General features: G+C 40.7%; 1 protein-coding gene across 5 annotated transcripts in view; it reads right to left on the bottom strand.

The window, feature by feature from the left end:
- Positions 1-21,560, bottom strand: part of PCDH15 (protocadherin related 15) — a 695,790-nt gene that overhangs the window by 101,459 nt on the left and 572,771 nt on the right. For all 5 annotated transcript variants that reach the window (XM_075109425.1, XM_075109424.1, XM_075109422.1 and 2 more), the window contains one exon: positions 6,026-6,142. In XM_075109425.1, the coding sequence (XP_074965526.1) occupies positions 6,026-6,142 (117 nt within the window). The remainder of the gene's footprint in view (positions 1-6,025; positions 6,143-21,560) is intronic.

The following is a 21,560-nucleotide window of genomic DNA, read 5'->3' as shown; positions in this document are numbered from 1 at the left end:
ACTATAGGATGCACTAAGGAATTTGAAAAGTCAGATACCATATGACTATTTTAAAACTGTAGAGAAATATACTGTGGATTGTTCCAATAAACCAAAGGACAATAAGTTGGTTTACAATATTCTGTGAAAAACATGTAAATCAAACTTCACCAGATTTCAGTTACCAGAATGGCATTTCAAATTAGAGTGTTTTTAACAAATGTAAAAGCAACTTCTGAAACATTCTATATATTCTTAGTCACTGCAAAAAAGTGAACTCAAACTGGAAAAGAAAGGAAAGGGAAGGAGAAAACTGGTAAGAAGTTGAAGTGACATTTGCTCAAGACAGCCCTTCAAATCCTGCTCTGGCCTTTAGTGAAAAGCACTGGTTTTTATGTTTTAATTGACATTTCACTAAGGACCTGCAGGAATAACTATCAGAGGTCTCTTACGCCTTCAGGCCAAGATTTTTTTGATCACTTTGAAATCCATAGGTCAAAATAAAAACATTACAAAATATCTACTTGGGAGGATTTGGCTCTAGCATAGATAATTTTTGTTTTGAATTAGTAATTATTAACAGTAACCAGAAACCCATGGATTTTTGCAACCAAACCAATCCTATTATTAACAGCTGCATTCTAATGATGGCTGAATGTTCTAGACATCAGGTTTGTATAGTTAAATTGAGAAAATTACACATCTTTGTCCCAACTCAGCCATTCATTCTTTCACACATATACACATTCATACATGCAATAGACACCGAGTTACAGATAATTTACTGCATGGAGACTTGAAGGGGGGAGATCTTTTTGAAGAAAAACAACAAGATAACCTCCGATGTACATCTCTAATAAATTAATAAAAAAGAACTTCATTTATAGTAAAACCTCACTCTTACTCCTTGTGACTGTTTTTGGAAGTGTCTCGTAGCCACCCATGGCACTCCCATGTCTATATGCTGTAAGTTTCTAAATCACTTAGGAAATACATTGCTAGTGTAAACCAGAAAACTCTATGCCACAAGACTCTTCCAGCCTCTCACCTATGTTACATTTTGTACCCAGGCCACCCTCACTAACAGTTTAATACTTGCATTTATATTTACGACTTGTCCTTTAGCAGTCAAAAGCCACAGAAAAACTATCTTTTCTCAGGAACATCACTGAATGAGCACTTCCACAGTCAAGAAGTTGACACAGTAGGTAAAACGCCTGCATCCTTTGCTACAGGTGATGATTTATTAAGATTGACTTCAGTGGTATGAAGTTTTTTTCTACCCCTTACATGCCCGTCACTGCTGCTGTCACCTTTGCTGTCGGGGGAGTAGGAGGAACAGAAGGGCACCACTACAATAGCCCCAGTCCAGCAGCTCAAAGGAGGCTGAGGATGGTGCCTATGGAGTGAAACGGAGAGCCAAACTCCACTGACGCGATTCAACACCTCCCTCCTGCCCCAGACCCACTCTTCTGCTGTTGGAAAATTCTAATTTGCCTTATCTGTAGAGAAATCACGTGCAGGTGGTGCGCGTTTCAGTTTGGATTCTCATACCATCCATATTAATTTGACAATGCAGAGCAAAGTTGGGACTTGCTGAAAAGAGCGGGCAGTCTCTGAAGAGCTGATTAGGTCTGAAAAGCTTTTATTGCAGATGCTGAAGAAAAAATCTAGCTTGACTTTTATTCTGGGCTGAGTTTAATGTTGACAGGGGAATAGTCTACGCTACTTGTAAAATGACAAGAGAAAAATTCAGGCTTGGATACTTCAAAGTAGTTAGGCTCTTATTGGACCTGCCCTGATAATCAGGCATATTTTAAAGCCACAATTATTTTCTTAATAAATATATATTTCTTTTCCTGATCTGATAAAATAGATGTATTAGTATTGTGCAAATAGGATTCCACCAGGCTAAAAATCCCCAAATGAACAAAATATTGACAATAAGAATATTCTTTCCCTTAAGGCAAGTTTAGAGGAAGGTACTCTTGCTGAACGGAGAAAAGGTTGTTTATTTTTTAAAACAATTTCTGGTGAATTCGTATCAACCACTTTGTGACACCACTTAATGTCAAAGCCAGCTCCAAATAAATACAGATTTGCCAGCAGCACAAAACATCTAAACAGGTTGGCTCAGTCACAAAAAGAAAGCAAGCCATTTATGCCTGATGGTTTTCTCTATCTTCTTCTTTATTTTCAAAGTAAAATCTATCAGCCATTAGTCTGGAATAAAAATACCAAGTCTCCAAAACTATTTTAAAAGCATTCCTCTGTAATTGGCTATCTTTTATGGCTATTGCATTCATTAAATGCCTACGGGTAGCTTCATTTTTAAGTCATCATAAAAATCAAAGAAATGCAACAGTTGATTTCGAATAACATTATGTTAACATTACTGTCATACGCATTTATGCCTGTATAATGGTAATAAACAGGATCCCCTCTTCACTGATTTTGATCTCTCTCATGCGTGTGCATTGTTTCTCCGCAGAAGTAGAAGCGATTCCCACACCTTGCAAATACAAAGCACCCCAAAACCAAATAAAAGAAATCCATATAAAGACGTGAGGAAATCACAGGAAAGGAATCTGGGAGACATAAGCACTTTAGGTTTTTATTCGGTCATTCTCATACCACCTAAAGATGGCCATTATTACCCACCGTAAAAAATAGCATGCAAGCTTATCCATGTCCAGTTTCTACGTTTATCTGTTCAAGTGATAGTGACAGAAATCTTAGCAAAGGAGAGAGTTCAGAAGGGTTTGGTTTTTTTTTTTAAATGAAAAAGTGAAACAACTTTGCATTAGGAAAAGCTGATTCCACGGGACTAAGAATTGTTATAAATATAAGTTAATCAGTTTCTGAACTATTTTGTTTCCTCTACTATCTCAGTGATATCTGGGACACATTAAACACAGGGATTATAAAACAGAGCTTATATCAGAATGGGCAAATACTTTATCAAGACCAAAATATCTTGTTGTAGGGCAACAGATACTATTACATAAAAACTGCACAAAAACCAAGTTAAAAAGTGGTTTTCTAGAACCAATGAATAATTTATTTATTTTTCGATCCTCAGTAACTCATTTATGTCAAAATTTCTATGGAACAGAAATTAATCTTCCTGCCCAGTTTCACTGATCCTTAACAGCCTCTTCTGCAGAATTTTCCTCAAAGGTCAGTATGATAAACCTGCTAGGAACGAATACGTACTGGTGCAAGGGGCAGAGACAGGTCCATAGGACTGTGACTAATGAACTTAATATTTCAGATTTTGACTGTGGCAATCAAAAAAAAACAACGCACATGGTTTCAGTCATGCACAGCCAGTTTTCCCCACTCTCCATTGACAGATCACTCTGGAGCAACTCCAGTTGTGATACAGGCAGAACGTTTCCTTTTGATTTATTTGCTGCTAACTGCCAAGGATGAGAACTCTTGAACTGAAATGGGGTTTCCTACCTCCCTGGTTCCCAAGTCACTCCTAGGCAGAGCAAGAGAACCTTCTCCAAGTGAGCAGCATCTGTTGAACTCCGTGAAAAGCTGAATGCAATTCAGACCCAGTTAGGTGAAGGCAAGGTTTGCTAATTTGGTGGTAGCACTCCAGTAGTACAGTGTTTTATTCAGGAAGAAATGCTGACAGAATGAGCCAATACCTTTGTGCAATATACGTAGTGTAAACATAACCCTTGCAGGCTTTTAATGCCACCCAGAAACTTTGCCCACTTTGATATCAGTTTCCATTCTGTAATCGCCATGTTATCGTGCCTAACATGGAAGAATAAGACATTCATGAAACATGACAGCAAAAGTCATTCACAGACTAGAACCAAACAGTCTTAAATCAATTCCAAAATTGTTTTCCAGCAAATAACTACGAGATCTGAGCAATCAAACCTACTTTCCCCTGCAAATTAGTGCTTTGAACAGTGACTAAGACCGTGGTGGAAACCTAGGTCTGGCACGCCCCAGGGAACAGTGAAGGAGGTCGGACAAAAGCACTAGACTTCCACAGAGCAAAAAGGCAGTGGGAGAAAGAGCGTAGGCAGGCCACAAAAACAGGAGCACTTACGAAGCCCTCTGAAGGGCTATAGCAGGCAGTTCTATACTTTAGACTTCTACAATGCTACTAGAGGTACATCCCCTTGCTTAGGCCTAACGGTTCAAGCCCTGAAAAGGACCATATGGTGCAGGTACCAGCCTAGTTAACCTTGCACATATCCCTCATCTTCACAGGTGCTGCAGCTTGTTACCTTTATATAGCAACTTCCTGGCTTGGAAGATTTCCACACTCCTGCAGATATGTTTCAAGGTTGCCAGGAACTCTGGCCAGCCTCCTTCCTGGTGGTTAAGATATTTTATATAGAAACAGAGCTAAAGGTTTGAGTCCTTCAGTCAGTGGAGGGAAGGCAGCCCAGGCCTCTAACCATCCATGGAAAGGCTTTCCCTAGCAAGATTAATATAACAAGACGGAAAGAGAGGAGAGCAGGCACTACCACTACATCAACTTTCTCCTGTTGCATGCTAAAAGCTGTGAGTACACCCAGACGTGTCTTTGAAGGAGAGTGTAGGTGCCTGCCATGAAAAGAACTGTCCTAAGCTATGCATTTTTAAAAGCATCTCTAAAGCAAGACACTAGAAATTCCCACTTGCCTCTGCCGACCAGCCTAACACATACATGTGCTAACTATTCTGTTTTTAATTAAACAGATTTGTTAATTAACATGTTGACTGTTGGGACCCTATTCTAATGTGCCTGTGCTCTATGGAAGGAGCTTAAACACACCTCGGGCTCCATTCTGCAGGCAGAGCACTCAAAATCAGGAACTAACACCTCTTATATTCCCCTTCAAATTGTCCAAGGCCTACCGTTAAGGGACATCTCTCTGTTTCTTCTGTTTACGTCTCAAATAATGTCTATGTCCTCTGTTGTCGCATTCCTTAAATACTCTATAGCACTATTAATTGATAACGACTGCTATTCATTACCTACTTGATATTACTGTCTTTCATATACTTCAAACAAACAATAGTGTGGATCTTCAGCTGTTATAAACGATCTCAAATGCCCCCAAGCTCAGTAATACCCCACTGACATGTATCACCTCCAGGGAATTTACTTACCTTTGTGCATTAGGACTTTTTCCAAGGGGACAGGAGGGCTGTCCTTACAGATACACTGCTTTAGCATTTCTGTCCTTGGGTGGTAAATAAATTACTGTGTAGCATATTTAGCTAAGCTACAGTTGATCTGTGTCAAAGCACTGCCATCAGCTTTTAATGTGCATGGCACATTCCTCTGAACTCTTCTCCCTGAGGATTATTCTCATTAATATGCCAAACACTAACAATTAAAAATTAAACCTGGCTGGCAGAACATCTTTGACTTTTATTGTCCTCAGTGTATCATCTGGTCACCAATGTTCATCAACCTCTGATTACAAAAATTGATATTACCCTTCAGAATAGCTAACAAGTCAAAAACATGTGCCCAGTTCTGTCAATCAAGTGCTTCACCAGGGAACAGTGATAAAATCCAGTTGCAGAAATAAGCTTTATCCCCAAAACAGGTCCACTCCGTTTAAATACCGCACACGCAATCGGGCTGGCTGGTGAGCTGCACGGTTCCCTGTGACGCCTCAGACTGGAAATGCACGACGACTGCAAAATCAAGACAGTGACAATCTTGCAAAGTTTTGTTTTGTTTCCTCTTTAAGCTGCAGAACTGTACCAACGACAGGCACGGCTTCCCTTCCTGCCTAGTCCTCTTACTCATCTAGCCTGTGAAGTCGGATAAAGAGCTTTCCAAATATCTTCCTGACAGAAAGGATCTGTATCATTGATTTGCCAGCTTCAGGAACGATCATTGTAAATGCAGCCTCTGTCCAGAACAACAAAGGACAGGCTGACATAAAAAAGTATGAGTTACTGCTCTGTGGACCTCGTAATAATCACCTTTGCTGCTGAGAGGGTTAGGTCACTTATGAGGGTTAAAGATTTTTCCCTCCTGGGTGCAGAATATTAATAGAACCTTTTTGCTTACCGGAGGATCTTGATCCTCAGCTGAAACTGTAGTGATAACGGTGCCCTTGACTGCATCAGGAGCAACCATTCCCCTGTAGAGCTTTTTGCTAAATACTGGAGAGTAATCATTCATATCCTGCAAAACATAATTAAGAGTTTAGTTCTGAGGTTCAAACAAAATTATAGGTGCATTCACAATTGCTTTTTTTCAAACTCTACACAATCACTCCTTCCTCGTTAGGAAGCCTACTTGCCATTCACAGAACCTCTCGGCTCTCAATTCCATTGCCACCACACAAAACTAGCACACAAGGGGAAGGTGCCAGAGTTTCGAAAAGAAATATTCATGCGAGGCAGCTCGACCGAAGGAAATTCTGCAGAAAACCGCACTCTCACACAAGTAAACAAAGCAGAGATTTCCATGACACCTGCGTCTCAAGCAGCAGACTGCAACATGGCTTTGCTAATTTTCTAAAACGAACGAGCCGCTGTTGCTTGACAGTGTTTGTTTCCTCTAATACGCAGTAAGTGAAGGGAAAATATAATGTCAGATTTGTATCAACACCTCATGAGAGCTTAAGATGGTGTTCCTCAGACTGATGTGGACGTTGCCAAAAAGACGCTGCAAAGGCTTGAGTTAAGCCCAATGTCATTGTTGTAGAAGCGTGTGTATGCACATACTTCTACACCTATATATGTACGTATGTATCCATATAGCATATACATACTTTCACAGCTATATACGTGTGCACAGCTGTGTATGTATATGTGTATATTCATGGGTACCTCCCTGCATGAAATATGTAACCTCACCCAACCGCCAGGCTGTGTGGGATCGTGCAAGCTGGCACTAAGGTGGAGGCCGCAGTCGGATGCACGTGGCTCTGCGACACGGCCCCCCAAGCATCAGGAGCCACAAAGATTTAGAAACTCAGCCAGCATCACAGGTTATTAAAAAGGCATTTATTCTGGCTGTCACAAGTGGTCAGAAAATAGTTTTTTGTCAAAATCCTCTCACAGAGAGTTCCAGAAAATGTATATGTATGTTCCTTTTGAAAAAATTAAACATATATCTCTAAATCACAATATTTTACTAATAAAACTGATTTCCAGGTGTTTTTTTTTTCTGTAGAGCCACCTCCCTAGCTTGAATTCTACTGAGAACAGATTTATTCATTTTTGCATACTACTGTTTTCATTGTTTTGCACATAGGGGTAACATAGATAAAATTTTCTGATTTTTTTGCACAACAGATAAGAAGCCTTCAGCACACCAGAGTGAACGTACTGATCCACAAATGAAAATCAGACGTTTTTCCCCTTAAAGCAGAATGCGTGCCTGAGCTGCGAGGCGGTACAGCTGCCCCCGTCTCTTAGGTACACACAAACACACAGAGCTACTCCAAGTTTATACAGTGATGCCTCTACCTACTGTCACAGCTCCTCATGCAGCAAATGCACTATGCTGATACTGGCTACAGGCCATATTACACTATCGTTTGAAACATTCATCCATACCTCATCAGAGGATAAAACAGTATAATAAACACCTCTCTATATATAAAATAATGACTACAGGTCCCCATAGCAAATGCCTGAATAATTAATGCATTTTGTTCTGCTGAAAGGTCTGCAATTCAAGTCTTCAAGGCACAGGAAATGCTTTTTCTCTGATTTTCAAAGGACAATTGGATCATCAAAAAGCGACTACTAGGCAATTTTAACTGGGAGAGCACTCAAATGAAAACATTTTGGAAAAAGATTCCAATTCAAAGGCATTAGCATTTTTGCATGGAATTACAGGCATTCAATCTTATAATTTCAATCTTTTGACCTGTTTGCAAGAAAATAATTTACTACATTGGAGAATTTAATACCCAGGAGTCATTTACATAAACAATTTGTTTCTCACGACTCTTCAAAGCAACGTCGTGCTTGTAAGATAAACTATCCTTTGTTCCATTTTGCTCCCAGAAACTCCACTCCAGAGCAATATACCGCTGTGGCCAAGAAACCAACATCATCCAGCAATCTCACACTGTAAGGCTCCACGCAGAGCCATCCTACCTCAAAGAAAAGACAGGGAATTACTTTATTTGAAGCAGACGCAGAGTAGCTATGAGTACAGAAATCCTAGGCATTTAGGGATGGAATATTAAAAATAATCTCTGCTATGATAGAAGAAATGTGATGCAACACCAAATGCATAGGTTTTACAACTGTGTAAATTGGGAACTGTTTCAGTTAGTAGACCCTGAAAGCTTTGCAGTGGGACACAACCTTTTACAAACTGCATGTGCACAGGGAAGAAAGACACCTTCTCTCCTATGCAGTTTCCAGTGGGGTAACGACCCAATACTATGCTTCTGATACCACACTTTTTTTGCAGCTTCTGCTTCCCATGATCTGGATGCTTAGGATCACCTCCATGAAGCAGGTGAAGTTTCTGGAATAACCCAGCCTTTTATCTGTATTTATTCATTTATTTTGAATCCATCTCTCTCTGTGCACCTGCAAATCCACAGCCATATCTGGTCTTTTTTCTTTGCCGTAGCAGCAGGAAATCACATTCTACCGTTTGCTCACTGAGGGGGTGGGGAGAATCACTGTGTGTTGATTTTTTTTTTTTATCTTTTGAATACCTTTATATGACCTTAGCACCTGACAATCTGTGAGTTAAGGTATTGGAAATCATAATCCTGTTTAAAGATGATACACTACATCCTCTGCTATAGAAAATGACTAAGTCATCCTACCTAATGCACTTATTTTCCAAGATACATGGATCAGTCCAAAATACACAGGAACACAAAGCTAAGCATAAAGCAGGACAGAAAGCCGTCAGCTTCTCTAACTTTTCTCTAAGGCAAGCTTTATGCACGACTGTGCCTCATAAACCTTAGCTGAGCTGACCGAACAGGCACCAAATGTTTCGGGCATAACTAGACAGAACAGCTCCACGTGCCTTTCTTCCTGGCTCATCTCTCTCTGAATCTGAAATCAGCCACTAATTTCTTCTAGCAGAGTTCAAGCTTAAATGTTTCCACTTTCATCAAAATAAGAGTTCCCTATAAGAATCACCACAGGTCGTCTCATTATGCAGCTGCACTACGTGCACTTCAGAGAGACCAAGACTGTCATTATAGACAGGTGATCAAGTCTCACGTACTCATCGCAAATGTATATGATGAATAACCGCTAGAAACAGAACACAGATTTTTGCAGGCAGAAGGTTTACATGGAAAACACGCAGATGACATGGAAATAGCTTTTTTTTGGTTGAAGTGGCTCTTCTGGGCAATTCCCAGTAAAGTAAGTAGACATTTTGTTAAAGACATGTTGGAGAAATTCACATATTATCATCTCCTTCAACTGGTATAATTTCTCTTTACATATTTTGGGCACTTAAAGGTACCAAAAAAGGTCACAAGAACAAAAGGTCATTAAAAAAGTATTGATTTTGTGGCAAAAAGCACCATCACCAAGGATGGAAATACAGTCTAGATCTGATTTTGTTAGAGCGCAGAAAGAAAGCGCACTCTGTACTTTCTGCAAATAGCTCAAGAGATCATGGGCATGATCTGCCCCATCCCACCCCCAAAACCTGTGCCCCTGTAGTCAAGGCCCCCAATTCAATTTTCTCCATTCTAGTGGACTTAACAGTGAGTAGTGTTCAGCATTCCCTGACAGATGCAGAGAGGTTTCCATCACCGAGGGACTTCGGGCAAAAAGATAACATTTAGAGAAAGTACTGGGCTTCTGTCATCAATGGAGGCCAAAGCCACAGACAGACACGGTTTTGCAGAGCTAAGATTACTTTATACCCGGTGGCTTCCGCTCAAAACGCCATTAAACCTGACTTTGCATAGAAATGGATGCAGCATATGAGTGCAAGCCCTAAGCACAGGTTAGGAATAGGGTAGTAACCTTCCACAAAGTAGGGTAATTGCCTTTTAAAACTGGGGCATAATCCTACGCATGCCCTTGCGGCTGAGCTGCAGCATCTTAGAGCTGTTCACAGTTCATTGCTTCAGTCACATAAATCCAGGCTGCTATCAACTATCAGACACGGAAAAATATGTAAATGGAAAATACAGGTAATGAATTCTCTACATATCTCTCTTCAAAATACTCTGGCTGTGTATTTTGACAGTAAGGTAATAGCAGCCACATATTTATATATAAATACAAAACAACCTTTGTGTCACTGCTCATCTAGCTGCAGATTTATTATATTTTTATACATCTTTGTTTACAAAACAGAATGAAAGTCAAAGCATAAAACCCCCAAAGCTCTCTCCCTATCACAGCTGCTCTTCATCTATCACTTTTTGTTTGGTTTTATTTCGCATTGCTCACACTGGGCAGCACACAAAAGCACAACAGGACACTTTGTTACATGTTTGCACAAAGATTAAGAATCAAGCATGAAGGAAGCTGAAAGTGGGAGAGATACTAAAATATTATTGTCCTTGAGAATCCATATTAGTACCTTCAAAAGCAAATGATGACGTATTGAGATTTCCAGGTGCCAACTCATCGGTTAACTCAGACAGCACCCTTGGCACGTGAACGATCCCACTTCCTGACCAAGCTCCTCACCCTCTGAACGAGACACGTCTCATTCACAAGGTTTAACGGGTTGTTGTTTGGCAAAAGGTTCGTAGGAAACAAATATTGACCGGTCTGCAAAGATTATGAAAATGCAGAACAAAAATCTTGGTGAACCGAGATAGTCATCTCGGAATGCCAATGAGGAGAAACAAAGCATGGGGGAGGAAAGGCATTAAAGAGCAAATCAATATGTAATTTAAAAATCATTAGGACAGTCACTAGCTGTAATGTACTAATATTAAACTAGGTGCTCCTAGACGGGTGGTGACCGCCGACGTGGGAGGGCAACACACAACTAGCGCAGAAGAAAAATACCTGCAGTACAGCATTCCCCGCATAACATTAACTTGTAAACTTTAACGGACTTCAGAGACATTAATATCTTTTTGATGTATGGGGACACCAAGAGACCTTTAATGCTTGTACTCCACTGCGTTAATAATACAAGCATTTAATATCGGGGTGAAACAACTCCCTCTCCCTCCTCATTCACTAATCTGGGAAACACACAAATGGGATTAAAACGTCCGCCTTCTCCCTCGGGCCACCACTGCCCCTTAACGTCACCTGAAGCGCGGGCAGCACAACCCCAGCAGCGGCTCCCCCAGCTCCGCCGCTTGGGCAGCCCCTGGGTCCCGGGGCCACCAGGACTTGCAAAAGCATTTGTCACAAACCGGAGCAGTCCCAGTGTTCCTCTGACTCCACAGTGGATCTGGCAGATCTACCTCCCAAAGGATCGAGAAGCGTGCATGAAAATAAAATCCCACACTTCAACACCGTAACCTAGCAGCAAAGCCTGGGAAGGTCAGCTGCGCCAGGAGGTGCTATGGCAGTTCCACGACATTTGGAAAATCCAAGGAAGGAGCCGGACAGACAGGGATTAGAGCTCCCTTCTGCTGGTTGCTCTGCGCAAGGCAGTTGGGATGAGCTCAGGGTGCAGCCCCTTCTCAGGCCAGTGAGCTACAGCTCCAGTTTGTGACTGTTACCACGCTTCAATTAATAGAATGCAACATTACAATGAGTGACACACTTGCCTGAGTTGAATATTATGACTAACCTAAACATTTTCTAAAGAATAATAATTTTTTTTGAAAATGCGTTTTGGTAGAAATCTTGTTTTGTAAGGGAAAAAGAGTAAAAAGTTAATTTTTCATCAGCTATCTCCATACAAACAGAAGCAACTCCAGATGACACTCCAATTTCAGAGATATATATATATTTACATATATACACCTATATTTCTGTATAGATCTCTATACCTATCTCAGGCGTAATAATTTGTGCAAATGCCCTTTTATCCTACACCGGGAACCATGTTACTGCACTGAAAAACCTGCTGCCTTTAGCTGGCAGCGCACTAGAGGGCAGCCATTCCAAATGGGAGCGAAGCTTCTCCTCCCCAACACCCATAAAAATCCACATTTCGCCCTCTCCCAATCTCCTTCTTATGAAAACAGAGTTATACTTTTTTTACATCTAGTCATCTAGGCTTTGGGTATTTTGGAGCTTATAAAATTTGTTTGATTTTCTTTCGTTCTTGCTTTTTGTAGTCTGTGACCTAATTATAATCAAGTATTGATTATTTATTAAAATACCTGTAATTCCAGGACAGCAAAATCTAATTTTTGATCTACTGAATAGTTCCAGAGGGACAAATTCCTGGCAAAGAACACCAGAATCACAGATTCTGTTGATTTATCTAAAGCTCTAAGAGAACCACACTGTTTAGGAGATTTTCACTATTATCAACAGAGTGCGTGTGTGGCGGTGCCTACCTGGGGCGCCTGCATTACAAATGCAATTTGGCACAAAGCTTCCCATTCTTCTTGCCTCTCTACTGAACTGCTAAGCAGAAAGCACCTTACCATAGAGATTCTAAAAGTCTACGAGGAAATGCTTTACTCTCCCATTTCTGACCTGTTGACAAAATCACTCATTAAGTTTGTTAGCTTCTTAAATATTACATTTTCTTGGTTTGCAAATAGTTTCATAAAGCATTTGTAAGTACACCCACGTGTTTTTCCTACTACTGCACTCTTTGATTATACCTGCTGATACCAGGGTTTCTAGTTAACTGCATCTAAGTGGAAATCAACATTCCCTCACTATAAAAAACAGCGTACCTGAACAGCGTCTGAGCTAGCAAATGCGTATGAGGCATTCACATCTCCTTTTGCAGTCTGCTGGCTTTTATCACAAGTGTAATAAATAGGAAAAAAAAATAGTATTTTTAAAGTGATCCCTCCTTTCACTAATGTTAAATGTACGTAATATAATACCACAAAGGGAGAAAGTAAAAACGTTTACTTCAAAGCATAGCATATGTCACACGCTGAAATTTTTAACGCTGCCCAATCTTTTTGTACAACTACAGATACATATCTGTAATTTTCTGCTATCATTTTGTTTTGAACATCTGCCACTTAAGTCCATGTGCACGTTACCAGAGCTGGTGGCTTTCCATCTGAGCTGCCTCCAAGTGTTTGATAATCCCCTGCTGTTTGGGGACTTCCAAAGGCACATTTAACATTCCTCTACTCTACCTGGTAGGCTCTTCTCAGAAAGGACAGGGGTGTTTTGGTATCACTGTACCTGAAAATCATTACTCCTCTTGTGCAGCCTCTAAGCATAGAAAGATATCACTCAATGCCTTATTAAAAAAAAAAAATCCAAGTTATTTTATTACTAAATAAGCAGAATGAAAGAACCATAAAGGCCACAAGAAACCATGGCCCAACGGGCACCCACAGCCCATAACGGCCCAGACCAGCCTCACCTAGGTGCTCCTAACACCCTGCCCCTGGGACCCCATTTCGGCCCAGTGCCAGTGACGCCACAGGATACCGTGTTCCAGCCCTGCTCTGGCCCCATCCTGGTTTGCTCCTGGCTGGACTCCCCGGGCAGCCCCAGACTGGGTTCGTGCCCTCCCCATGTCTGGGGCTGCGGATGGAGGCTGTTGGTCTGCCCACCCGGCTCTGTCCCCCCAAGGACTCCCCCAGCCGGGGAGGGCACTGCCCACGCTGGGTCACCCTTGCCCTCCTGGCTCACCCCTCCACACGCCGCAGCGTCGCTCACGCTAGTCTCTCACTATAACTTTCAATTTCTTCATCTGTTACCTACCAGTTCATGAAAAAAACCCAGGAAAGTGGGAAGCAAGCCCTCTGTAACAAACACCCAAGGGCCCAAAGATCTTTGGCCTCTGCCACAAGGCTTTATCTTGTCCTTTAACAAAACATTTTTGGGCCCAAGCGGGCAAGTGCTCTCACTTTGATGTAACTACGCTTTGCAACGGGTTCCTGAAGCTCTGCTTAGCCTTAAAGGAAACGCCAAGCGCAGGCCGCCCCTCGGCAGAAGCCTCTCCAGCACGGTGCTCGCTAACGTTCGCTCAGGATCAGGTCTTTTCTACCATTATGACATTTCAGCTACAGCATCTCTAAGCGCCATACTTTTTTACCACCCGTTCCTCTGGTGCGTGCTGACGGGTACTAGCCATCTAGTGCCCTCAACTCGCTCTGTATTTTCTCTATTTCTGCAAAATGTCATTTGATTGTATTTCTATGATTAAAGTCTGGAAGTTTCCAAAGCCTTTCAATAGGATGCTAATCAACCTTATTCAGAACAGTACGAATGTAAAAATATTAAATATTAAAATGCAGATTTCATACACTTTCATGTCATAGTGATCTTACATTACATGATAGTCTAAAAATAAGTTTTAAAGCTCTTCTGAAACAAAGTCTCTGGATTTGGAGTCATAGGCTCAGCATTGAAACAACTGAAAATTTGAGCTTCAGAAAACTTCAGAAAACCATTCGCTAACAGATGAGTTTATTTTTCTGAAAGAAAACCAAAATGTTATTCAACTATAATCCCTTTACTAGAAGATTATCTTTTCTTTTCCTCTTCCCTTAAATGTCGACCATGCCACGTACACAGCTACAGCAAAGTACAACCACAGATCTTTACTTTGAGCCAAGGGTTGATTGAGATGTGCATTATTTTTTTTTCATGCAGGCATGTAAACTGTAGCTATTCTTTCACTAAGCAAACACCCGTGCAAGCTGAGAAGGTACATTATTCTCCAGGCCTTAATAACCACTAAAAATCCCCTAAAGGACCACTGTCGGCAGTTAATACACTATCTAGAACTGGGACAATAACCAGGATCTTTAGATTTCAAGCAAGCTCTCATCCTTCAGCTAAAAGACTGGTGTTATTAACTTAAATGAGTGATTTGTTTTAATTTACCCACATAATTCTGTGGAGAGGTTCACAGCAACAGAACATTACACATCCAGGTGTATCTAGCCTTTCAAGTTAATTGCAAAGGGATTATAAATTAGTAACTGTACAATGGCTTAAAATCATTGAGGTAAAATAATTCTTTTTAAGGTGTTTCAATTTTGCTCCCTCTCTAATTCGTACTTTCGTCAGTCAGTTTCTGTAATTTATATGAAGAACAATTTATACTTCCTAATGTATATGATAAAAATAATGGGAAAAAAATCTACTTATCCCTTATCTCCGTGATTCTTAGCTTTAAAACTGTTTCTTTTATAAATGCAATGACAAATCAATTTTATTATTAATAATCGGATATGTATGTGATGGAAAACTACTGTGATTAATTTCACTTCAAATTACATAAGTAAAGGAGTGCCTTCAGAGTTTTGACTCGTGAAAAATGCAGCTTTTGCGGGGAGGGGGAGAAGAGAACTAATTACATGACATAATATAGAAATACTTAATTTCACCAGATATGGGAGTATCAAGAAGTTGAAGTCCCTTCCCATTCTTTATGTAATTTCTTGGCCTCTGACAATAAACACGTACTACCCTTAAAGGTACTTTCCTTTAAGGTTCATGCATCTCACCAGTACATTCATGCCCCAAGACATGTAACCTAAGTTTGCAACCAAATCTTCATTTGTGAAGCCACATTTTGATTTGCTAAGGTATAATTTCGATTTCATATTTGCAATAAGTCCACTGAAGTAAGCCACTACTTGAAAACTACTCCTAGCTGTGCCACAAGTATTTGAAATACCCTTTACATTCATATATCAGCCACAGTGACTAATTTGGAAGGACTGAGGTTAGAGAATCAAGCAATGTTGAGTAAATTTGAGAAAATTCAAAATCTTTGTGATGATGCTTGACAAGGTAATATGAAAACTGTATGAAGTGGTACTTTGAGTTTTATCTGTAATTGGGTGCAGTGCACAGGGATCTTTCTTTAAAGCCGTACAAAACAGAGGCTTGTTACCAAGTGTAACTGCCTCTATTTTTTATATTTAGTGTTCAGCAAACCCTGAAGTAGCTCCTGATATAAATTAAGGGATAATATTCATAGCTGAATAGATGAGGTAATAAATGACTAGCAGATGATTGAGCAGATAAGTTGAGACTGAAAAAAAGAATTTGTTTACTGGCCCCGTAGTCCAACACCATGCCTGTTATTCCACTAATGTCTCTAGAAAAGAGATAAATAAGCAGTTAGTTTGGAGGCAATACAGCTCATTTTTTAACCTTTGTGTAAGTTATGTGCTGCTGCTGTGTTGGACCACCCTGTTATTGTTTAAATGGGAAATGTTTTTTACTACATGTTAGAATGGAAGGATTAACCTCATGGATGTAACTTAAATTTTATTTTAGAAATATTAGAAACTGATGACAATGTGTTTGACCTTAACTGATTCACTAATGTCTTTTACCTTCCACGTATCCCTCGTTACCTGAATAATTTCTGGAAGAAAATCTTCATTATTACTGTAATTAAATCTCACCATAACATGAAATCCCATCATAATGAAGCAATGATGTATTACTGCTCACCCGCTCAACAGAAACAAGACTTGGGTGAATTTCTAGTGAAAACCTGCAGGAAGAGAAAGCAGTGGCAGCTACACACATGCATGCCTATTTAAACATCTGGTGGAGCAAGGTTTGAACCAAAACGTCCCCGCCTCTCCCTAATGACAACCTGTGGATCCCTCTTCTCCCACTCTCTCCTAGTGATAATTTAAGCATTTTATAGAGACTACAGCTACTCGCTCCCCAGCACTCTGCAGCAGTGCAGTAAATGTGCTCGGTGAGAGGAGAGGGTCCTGCTGTAGGATTTTATTCCACTGTCTCAAACACCAGGTTCCTGCATACTTTCTCCAACACACTTATTTTCTTTGCTTTACTGTTGGCTCTGATTGTTTGGTTTGAGAGGGTGATTCATCCACAAACATGCAGCTTCTTCTAACCCTCCCACCCTAGAAAAGCAAACACATCATATTTCCCCTTGTTCTGATTCAAAGTTTAGGTTGTCAGAGAAACAAAGTGAGCCTTCTTGTCTAAGCAGGTTGGCGCTCTGCACTGCTGTGGCATCACGACAACCACGACCATGCCATTTTCTTCCAACTTGGACATGAAGGACAGCAAGAACGGCCATGTTGACAAAGGACCATTCAGACCAACCATGCCAGAGATAAAGATTTAGCTGCTATACATTTTTGCATGGTTGGCTTGTTTCTTTTATGCAGAGTTCCCAAGGAAGGGAAGACTTAGCATAGCGGTTATGAAAGAGTCAAATTTGTCCCCACAATAAGTACCAATCAATGCACATAATGAATCCTCTAAAGCTTACGTTGACTTCAAACTTCTCAACGGCATACTTCTCTTGAAAAACTAGCTTCACTGTTGCAGTTTGTGTACTCTCTGATGATAGCAATGTTTATTGATGTTCATGGGTAACGTCAATTTTATTAAATCTGGAAATTCATTGTAACATGTTTATAACAGTCCACTGGGATTAATGCAAGGCAGAAATTATATGGAAAAACTTGGTAGGCAATCTCTTAATACGGGATTGCTAGAACGTACAGATCTGTTTTTACTTATTCTTGCTGCTTTATCAATTTGAATCATCAGCGAGAAATAATGGCTTCATTACCCTACATGCTCCCCTTGAAAATCTAAAAAGAAAACCAATCCTAGAACACAGGAGGAGGAGAAAAGGCAATTATAATGAACAAGAAAGAGACACAAAGTAATACAAAAAGAATGCTGGTAACAATAATAAGCGGAGGTCACAGCACAAAATATGCAAGTACCTTACAGGCCTCATGATACAGAAATTCTTATAATAAATATTTAAGAATACATTACTCATTTAGCAGCAATTTAAACTGGAAAAGGTTAGTCCTGTTTCTGTTAAGAAGCTCTGTTACCATAGTAATTGTTTCCAAATGCCAAATCCTAATAATAACAGACCATTTGAACAGCTATGATTTAGCTTCTTCCAATACTGGGAAACACTTACACTGCAAGTGGATGCTTGTGCATATTGCAGCGTGCGCTACAGGCACTCGTAGCAAACAGCCCTCCCAGACACTAAGGGAATGCAAATCTCTGCCATTCTCATGACGAGAGAAATTATGCCTTGACAGTGGCAAACTACTGAAAAACAGCACACAAATTGTTTCTTGGAGTTGCTTTTCTCCCCTAAACTATCGTTTTCAAGACTGACAAAATTTGCTATCATTAACCTGTATTTATATATATATAAGCACCCAGATAAAATAAAAAGTTTTGTGTTCTTGATTACAGATCAAATTACAACCATCAATTACTCTGGATGAACACTTGTGCAATCTCCCATGCCATTCCAAGACAAGATGACTCATTACTACTTTCAGGTTAAGTTGAAAAGTTATGAAAGGTGCGAGAGGAATCTGAGAACAGGAGAAAAAAAGAAAAATCTCAGTCTGTTTGAGGTGGTTTGCATCTTTCTGGCAAAAAGAAATCAATGCCACTTACACTATTCATCCTCAGTAACACTAGAAAGGATGCAACAATTTATTAATTTACCTTTGGCTTTCTTCGAAGAAAGAGAAATAAGATGTCCATAAAATGTAAAGGGCCATTTGGCCGCAGTAGCGACCAATAATGTATTTCAGTACTGAAATGCAGGTACCAGATTTAAGTTATCTTTTCTGCAGTGAGTATTCTGCTATGCAATCTATGTTTTGATCAAGTTCAGGGAAGGTTAATACAAGCTGTTTGTAACTTGGCGTGCCAAAGGCTTAAAGGAAGAGTCTGAAGAAAGTCACTGTGTGTATCTACCCTTCCCCAAGTCACAAAGGTCAGTGTGATTATGGGTGTACTGCACGGCTGCTGGTTCAGTTTTACTTCACATAAATGATACATGAAACCACCAGATGTTTTCCGTGGCTGGTTAACAGAATCCTATTGCACAGTAAAAATGACACCACTTTCGGTTAAGAGCTGGACTGTGAAAAACGACAAATGCTAAAGGAGCAGCGCAGGCCCAAAAGGACTTGGAGATCTCTGTAATACAAATAATGCTCTGAGGATTACAGGGGCTGAATCCATAAAGGCTACATCAGTTCCCTGCTAGGACCCACTATTGCCTTAATGCTTGCTTCTGGCTTTCTCTAGTTCAGTTTCGTGTTTTTGAAGACTGCAATTGGCAGAACTGTTATGTTGGGGCCTACAGTGTATCTGCCCTTGCTTTATTTCCTATTTGGGGTCACAAACACTGTATTAAAATATTTACTCTAATATCATCTTCTAGATAAAGTAAATGCACATTTGCCTCTAAGAAGAATCAGAAACATCTGTTTCCTGGCCCCAGAGCAGGAGCAAAAGACAGGCTGAATGGCAGCAACTCCTCCAGAGCCATGGCAGAGGGATGCTCATCCCCACGCAGAAGCACCCTGTCCCTGAACACAGACGCTGATTTGGCAGATGGTCTGCCAGAAATTGTGAGTTTTAGAAGCCCTTCAATTCCCTGTGCAGACATCTAAATCCGTCAACAAAAAATTATAAATTACTCCAATGAAATAGTGAACACGCTCATTAGGAGTTATCTATTTAGCTAAGCCCTAAAGCAGCAGCTCGGACTGCAGTTAAGTTGCATCAGGGGAGGTTTAGACTGGATATTAGGAACACTGTCTTTATTGAAAGAGTGGTCGGGCATTGGCACAGGCTGCCCAGAGAGGTGGGGGAGTCACCGTCCCTGGGGGTGTTCAAAAAATGTGTAGACGTGGCACTTCAGGGCATGGTTTAGGAGGCCTGGCGGTGTTGGGGTGATGGTTGGACTTGATGATCCTAGAGGTCTTTTCCAACCTTAATGATTCTGTGATTCTAAGACTGCAGAAGAATAAAAGCCTGGATTGGAATCAGGCAATGCACTGTGCTTGAGGCTCTACGCTGCTACATAACACGTCATTTATGCCGTCATGCATTCAAGACCTAGGGCCAGATTCAGTGCCCTGTAAACAACCTCACTGAGCTGCTGGACACAAATCAGTTTGTTCTTTCAGCTTACCAGGATATGCTGATGTTGGCTCCGTATGAGGCGTACACCACCTCTGCCCTCCAGGAAGCTTTAGTGCCTTGCCCTCTCTGTGCTGCCTAGGACTCTTCACCCCCAGCAAATGCATGTCAGCTCTCCCCCTTCAGAACAAGGGGCAGCGTGAGTCTATTCCATTAAGAACGAACCCAAAGTGCATTGCAGCGTGCTTCTGCATTTCCTTTCACACCTGAGGCCTGCTCTTCTTGTTCTCTCTTGGCTTCCAAGGTTCTGCACCCTTCTCCTGCTGCTCTCTCTTCAATCCCCCAGTCGAGGTGTCCTCTTGTGGACCCCTCTCATCTCATGCAGGGGTAGCACAAGGCTCTCATCTCAATCTCTACCTTTCCCCCCACCCTGTAAAATTTGTATCTGGAAAGTTTATCTATAAGCTCAAATTAAACCATTCTTTCTATTTTACACATCTCTCGTGACCAAGGTTCTAAATTTCTACCATCTGACATATAGCCCATTAATGACATCTGCCCAACAAAATGAGATATTAAAAACGTTTTCTCCACAGCCCTCCCCCATTTGCTCAACTGCCACTCAAAATACTATTGTTCTACACGTCACTCAAGGCTGGAACCTAAGTAGCAATATATATAATATTTAATTATGTCCACTGATCTGTTGCAAAAGTCAGCCTGTCACTGAGTATGACACTTAATCATTTCTTTGATTTATTTTCATTCTGATTTAAAATATAAGCTGCTTGTCTTCGCTTTCAGGCCCTGTTCTGTCCCACCCTAACGTCTTTTGCTGCTGAAATTGTTACTCCTGCTTCCAACAGAGTATTCCAGCCTCTCACACACTGCCTTTCCAAATAAGTATCATCATCCTCCCTTTTTGTTGCTGTGTGTGGGAAGTTTGCAGGAAAACAAGAATCCTGTTGTACGATCCTACTAATCCCCTTCTTAAGTTCCCTGTTCGCACACCACCCCCTTTGACAGCGCACAAGCTGCTGTTACACTACGGCCACCAAGTTGAACTGTACTGCTTCCCCGTACGCCGCCTTTCGTGAATGCAATCCACACCCACAGTCATACAGCTGGGTCAGCCCTATGACGCAAACTATGGCTTTTCTCTGAATTTGAAAAAAAGTACATTTAAAAAAACCACAAAACCACCCAAACAAACCCGAACACTTAATTCTTTCAAAAATTCACTGTGCTGGGAAAAATTTTCTTTTAGGGGAAAAACAAAAAAGTCAGGTTTAAGCAGCTTCCTCCTTAAAAGTATAACAGAAACGGCTCAGGGAATGATGTGAATGATGTCAAAAGCTATGTTTTCTTTGATTGACTTGGAAACTGTCGGGGGAGGGTGCAGACTATTAGCAAACAGGTGACCTGCATCTAGGCCTGAGAAATTTTGCAGAGACAGAGAGGTATTGTGGAAGCTTTCTTACGTTGTCATCAAAGCTAACAATCAGAGACATTTACTGTCCCTGAAGTAATTCTGATCTCAGTAGAGACTGAAAAACAGAATTACTCAAAATCATGTGGCAATTCATAGCATCTGCAGATACACAGTAAACTGAACCCGAGACTGATTCATATATGCTAAATACTTTCCACAG

The sequence above is a fragment of the Phalacrocorax aristotelis genome, chromosome 14 (assembly GCF_949628215.1).
Source record: "Phalacrocorax aristotelis chromosome 14, bGulAri2.1, whole genome shotgun sequence".
Lineage (NCBI taxonomy): Eukaryota > Metazoa > Chordata > Aves > Suliformes > Phalacrocoracidae > Phalacrocorax > Phalacrocorax aristotelis.
This window is presented reverse-complemented; position numbering and strand designations above follow the sequence as displayed.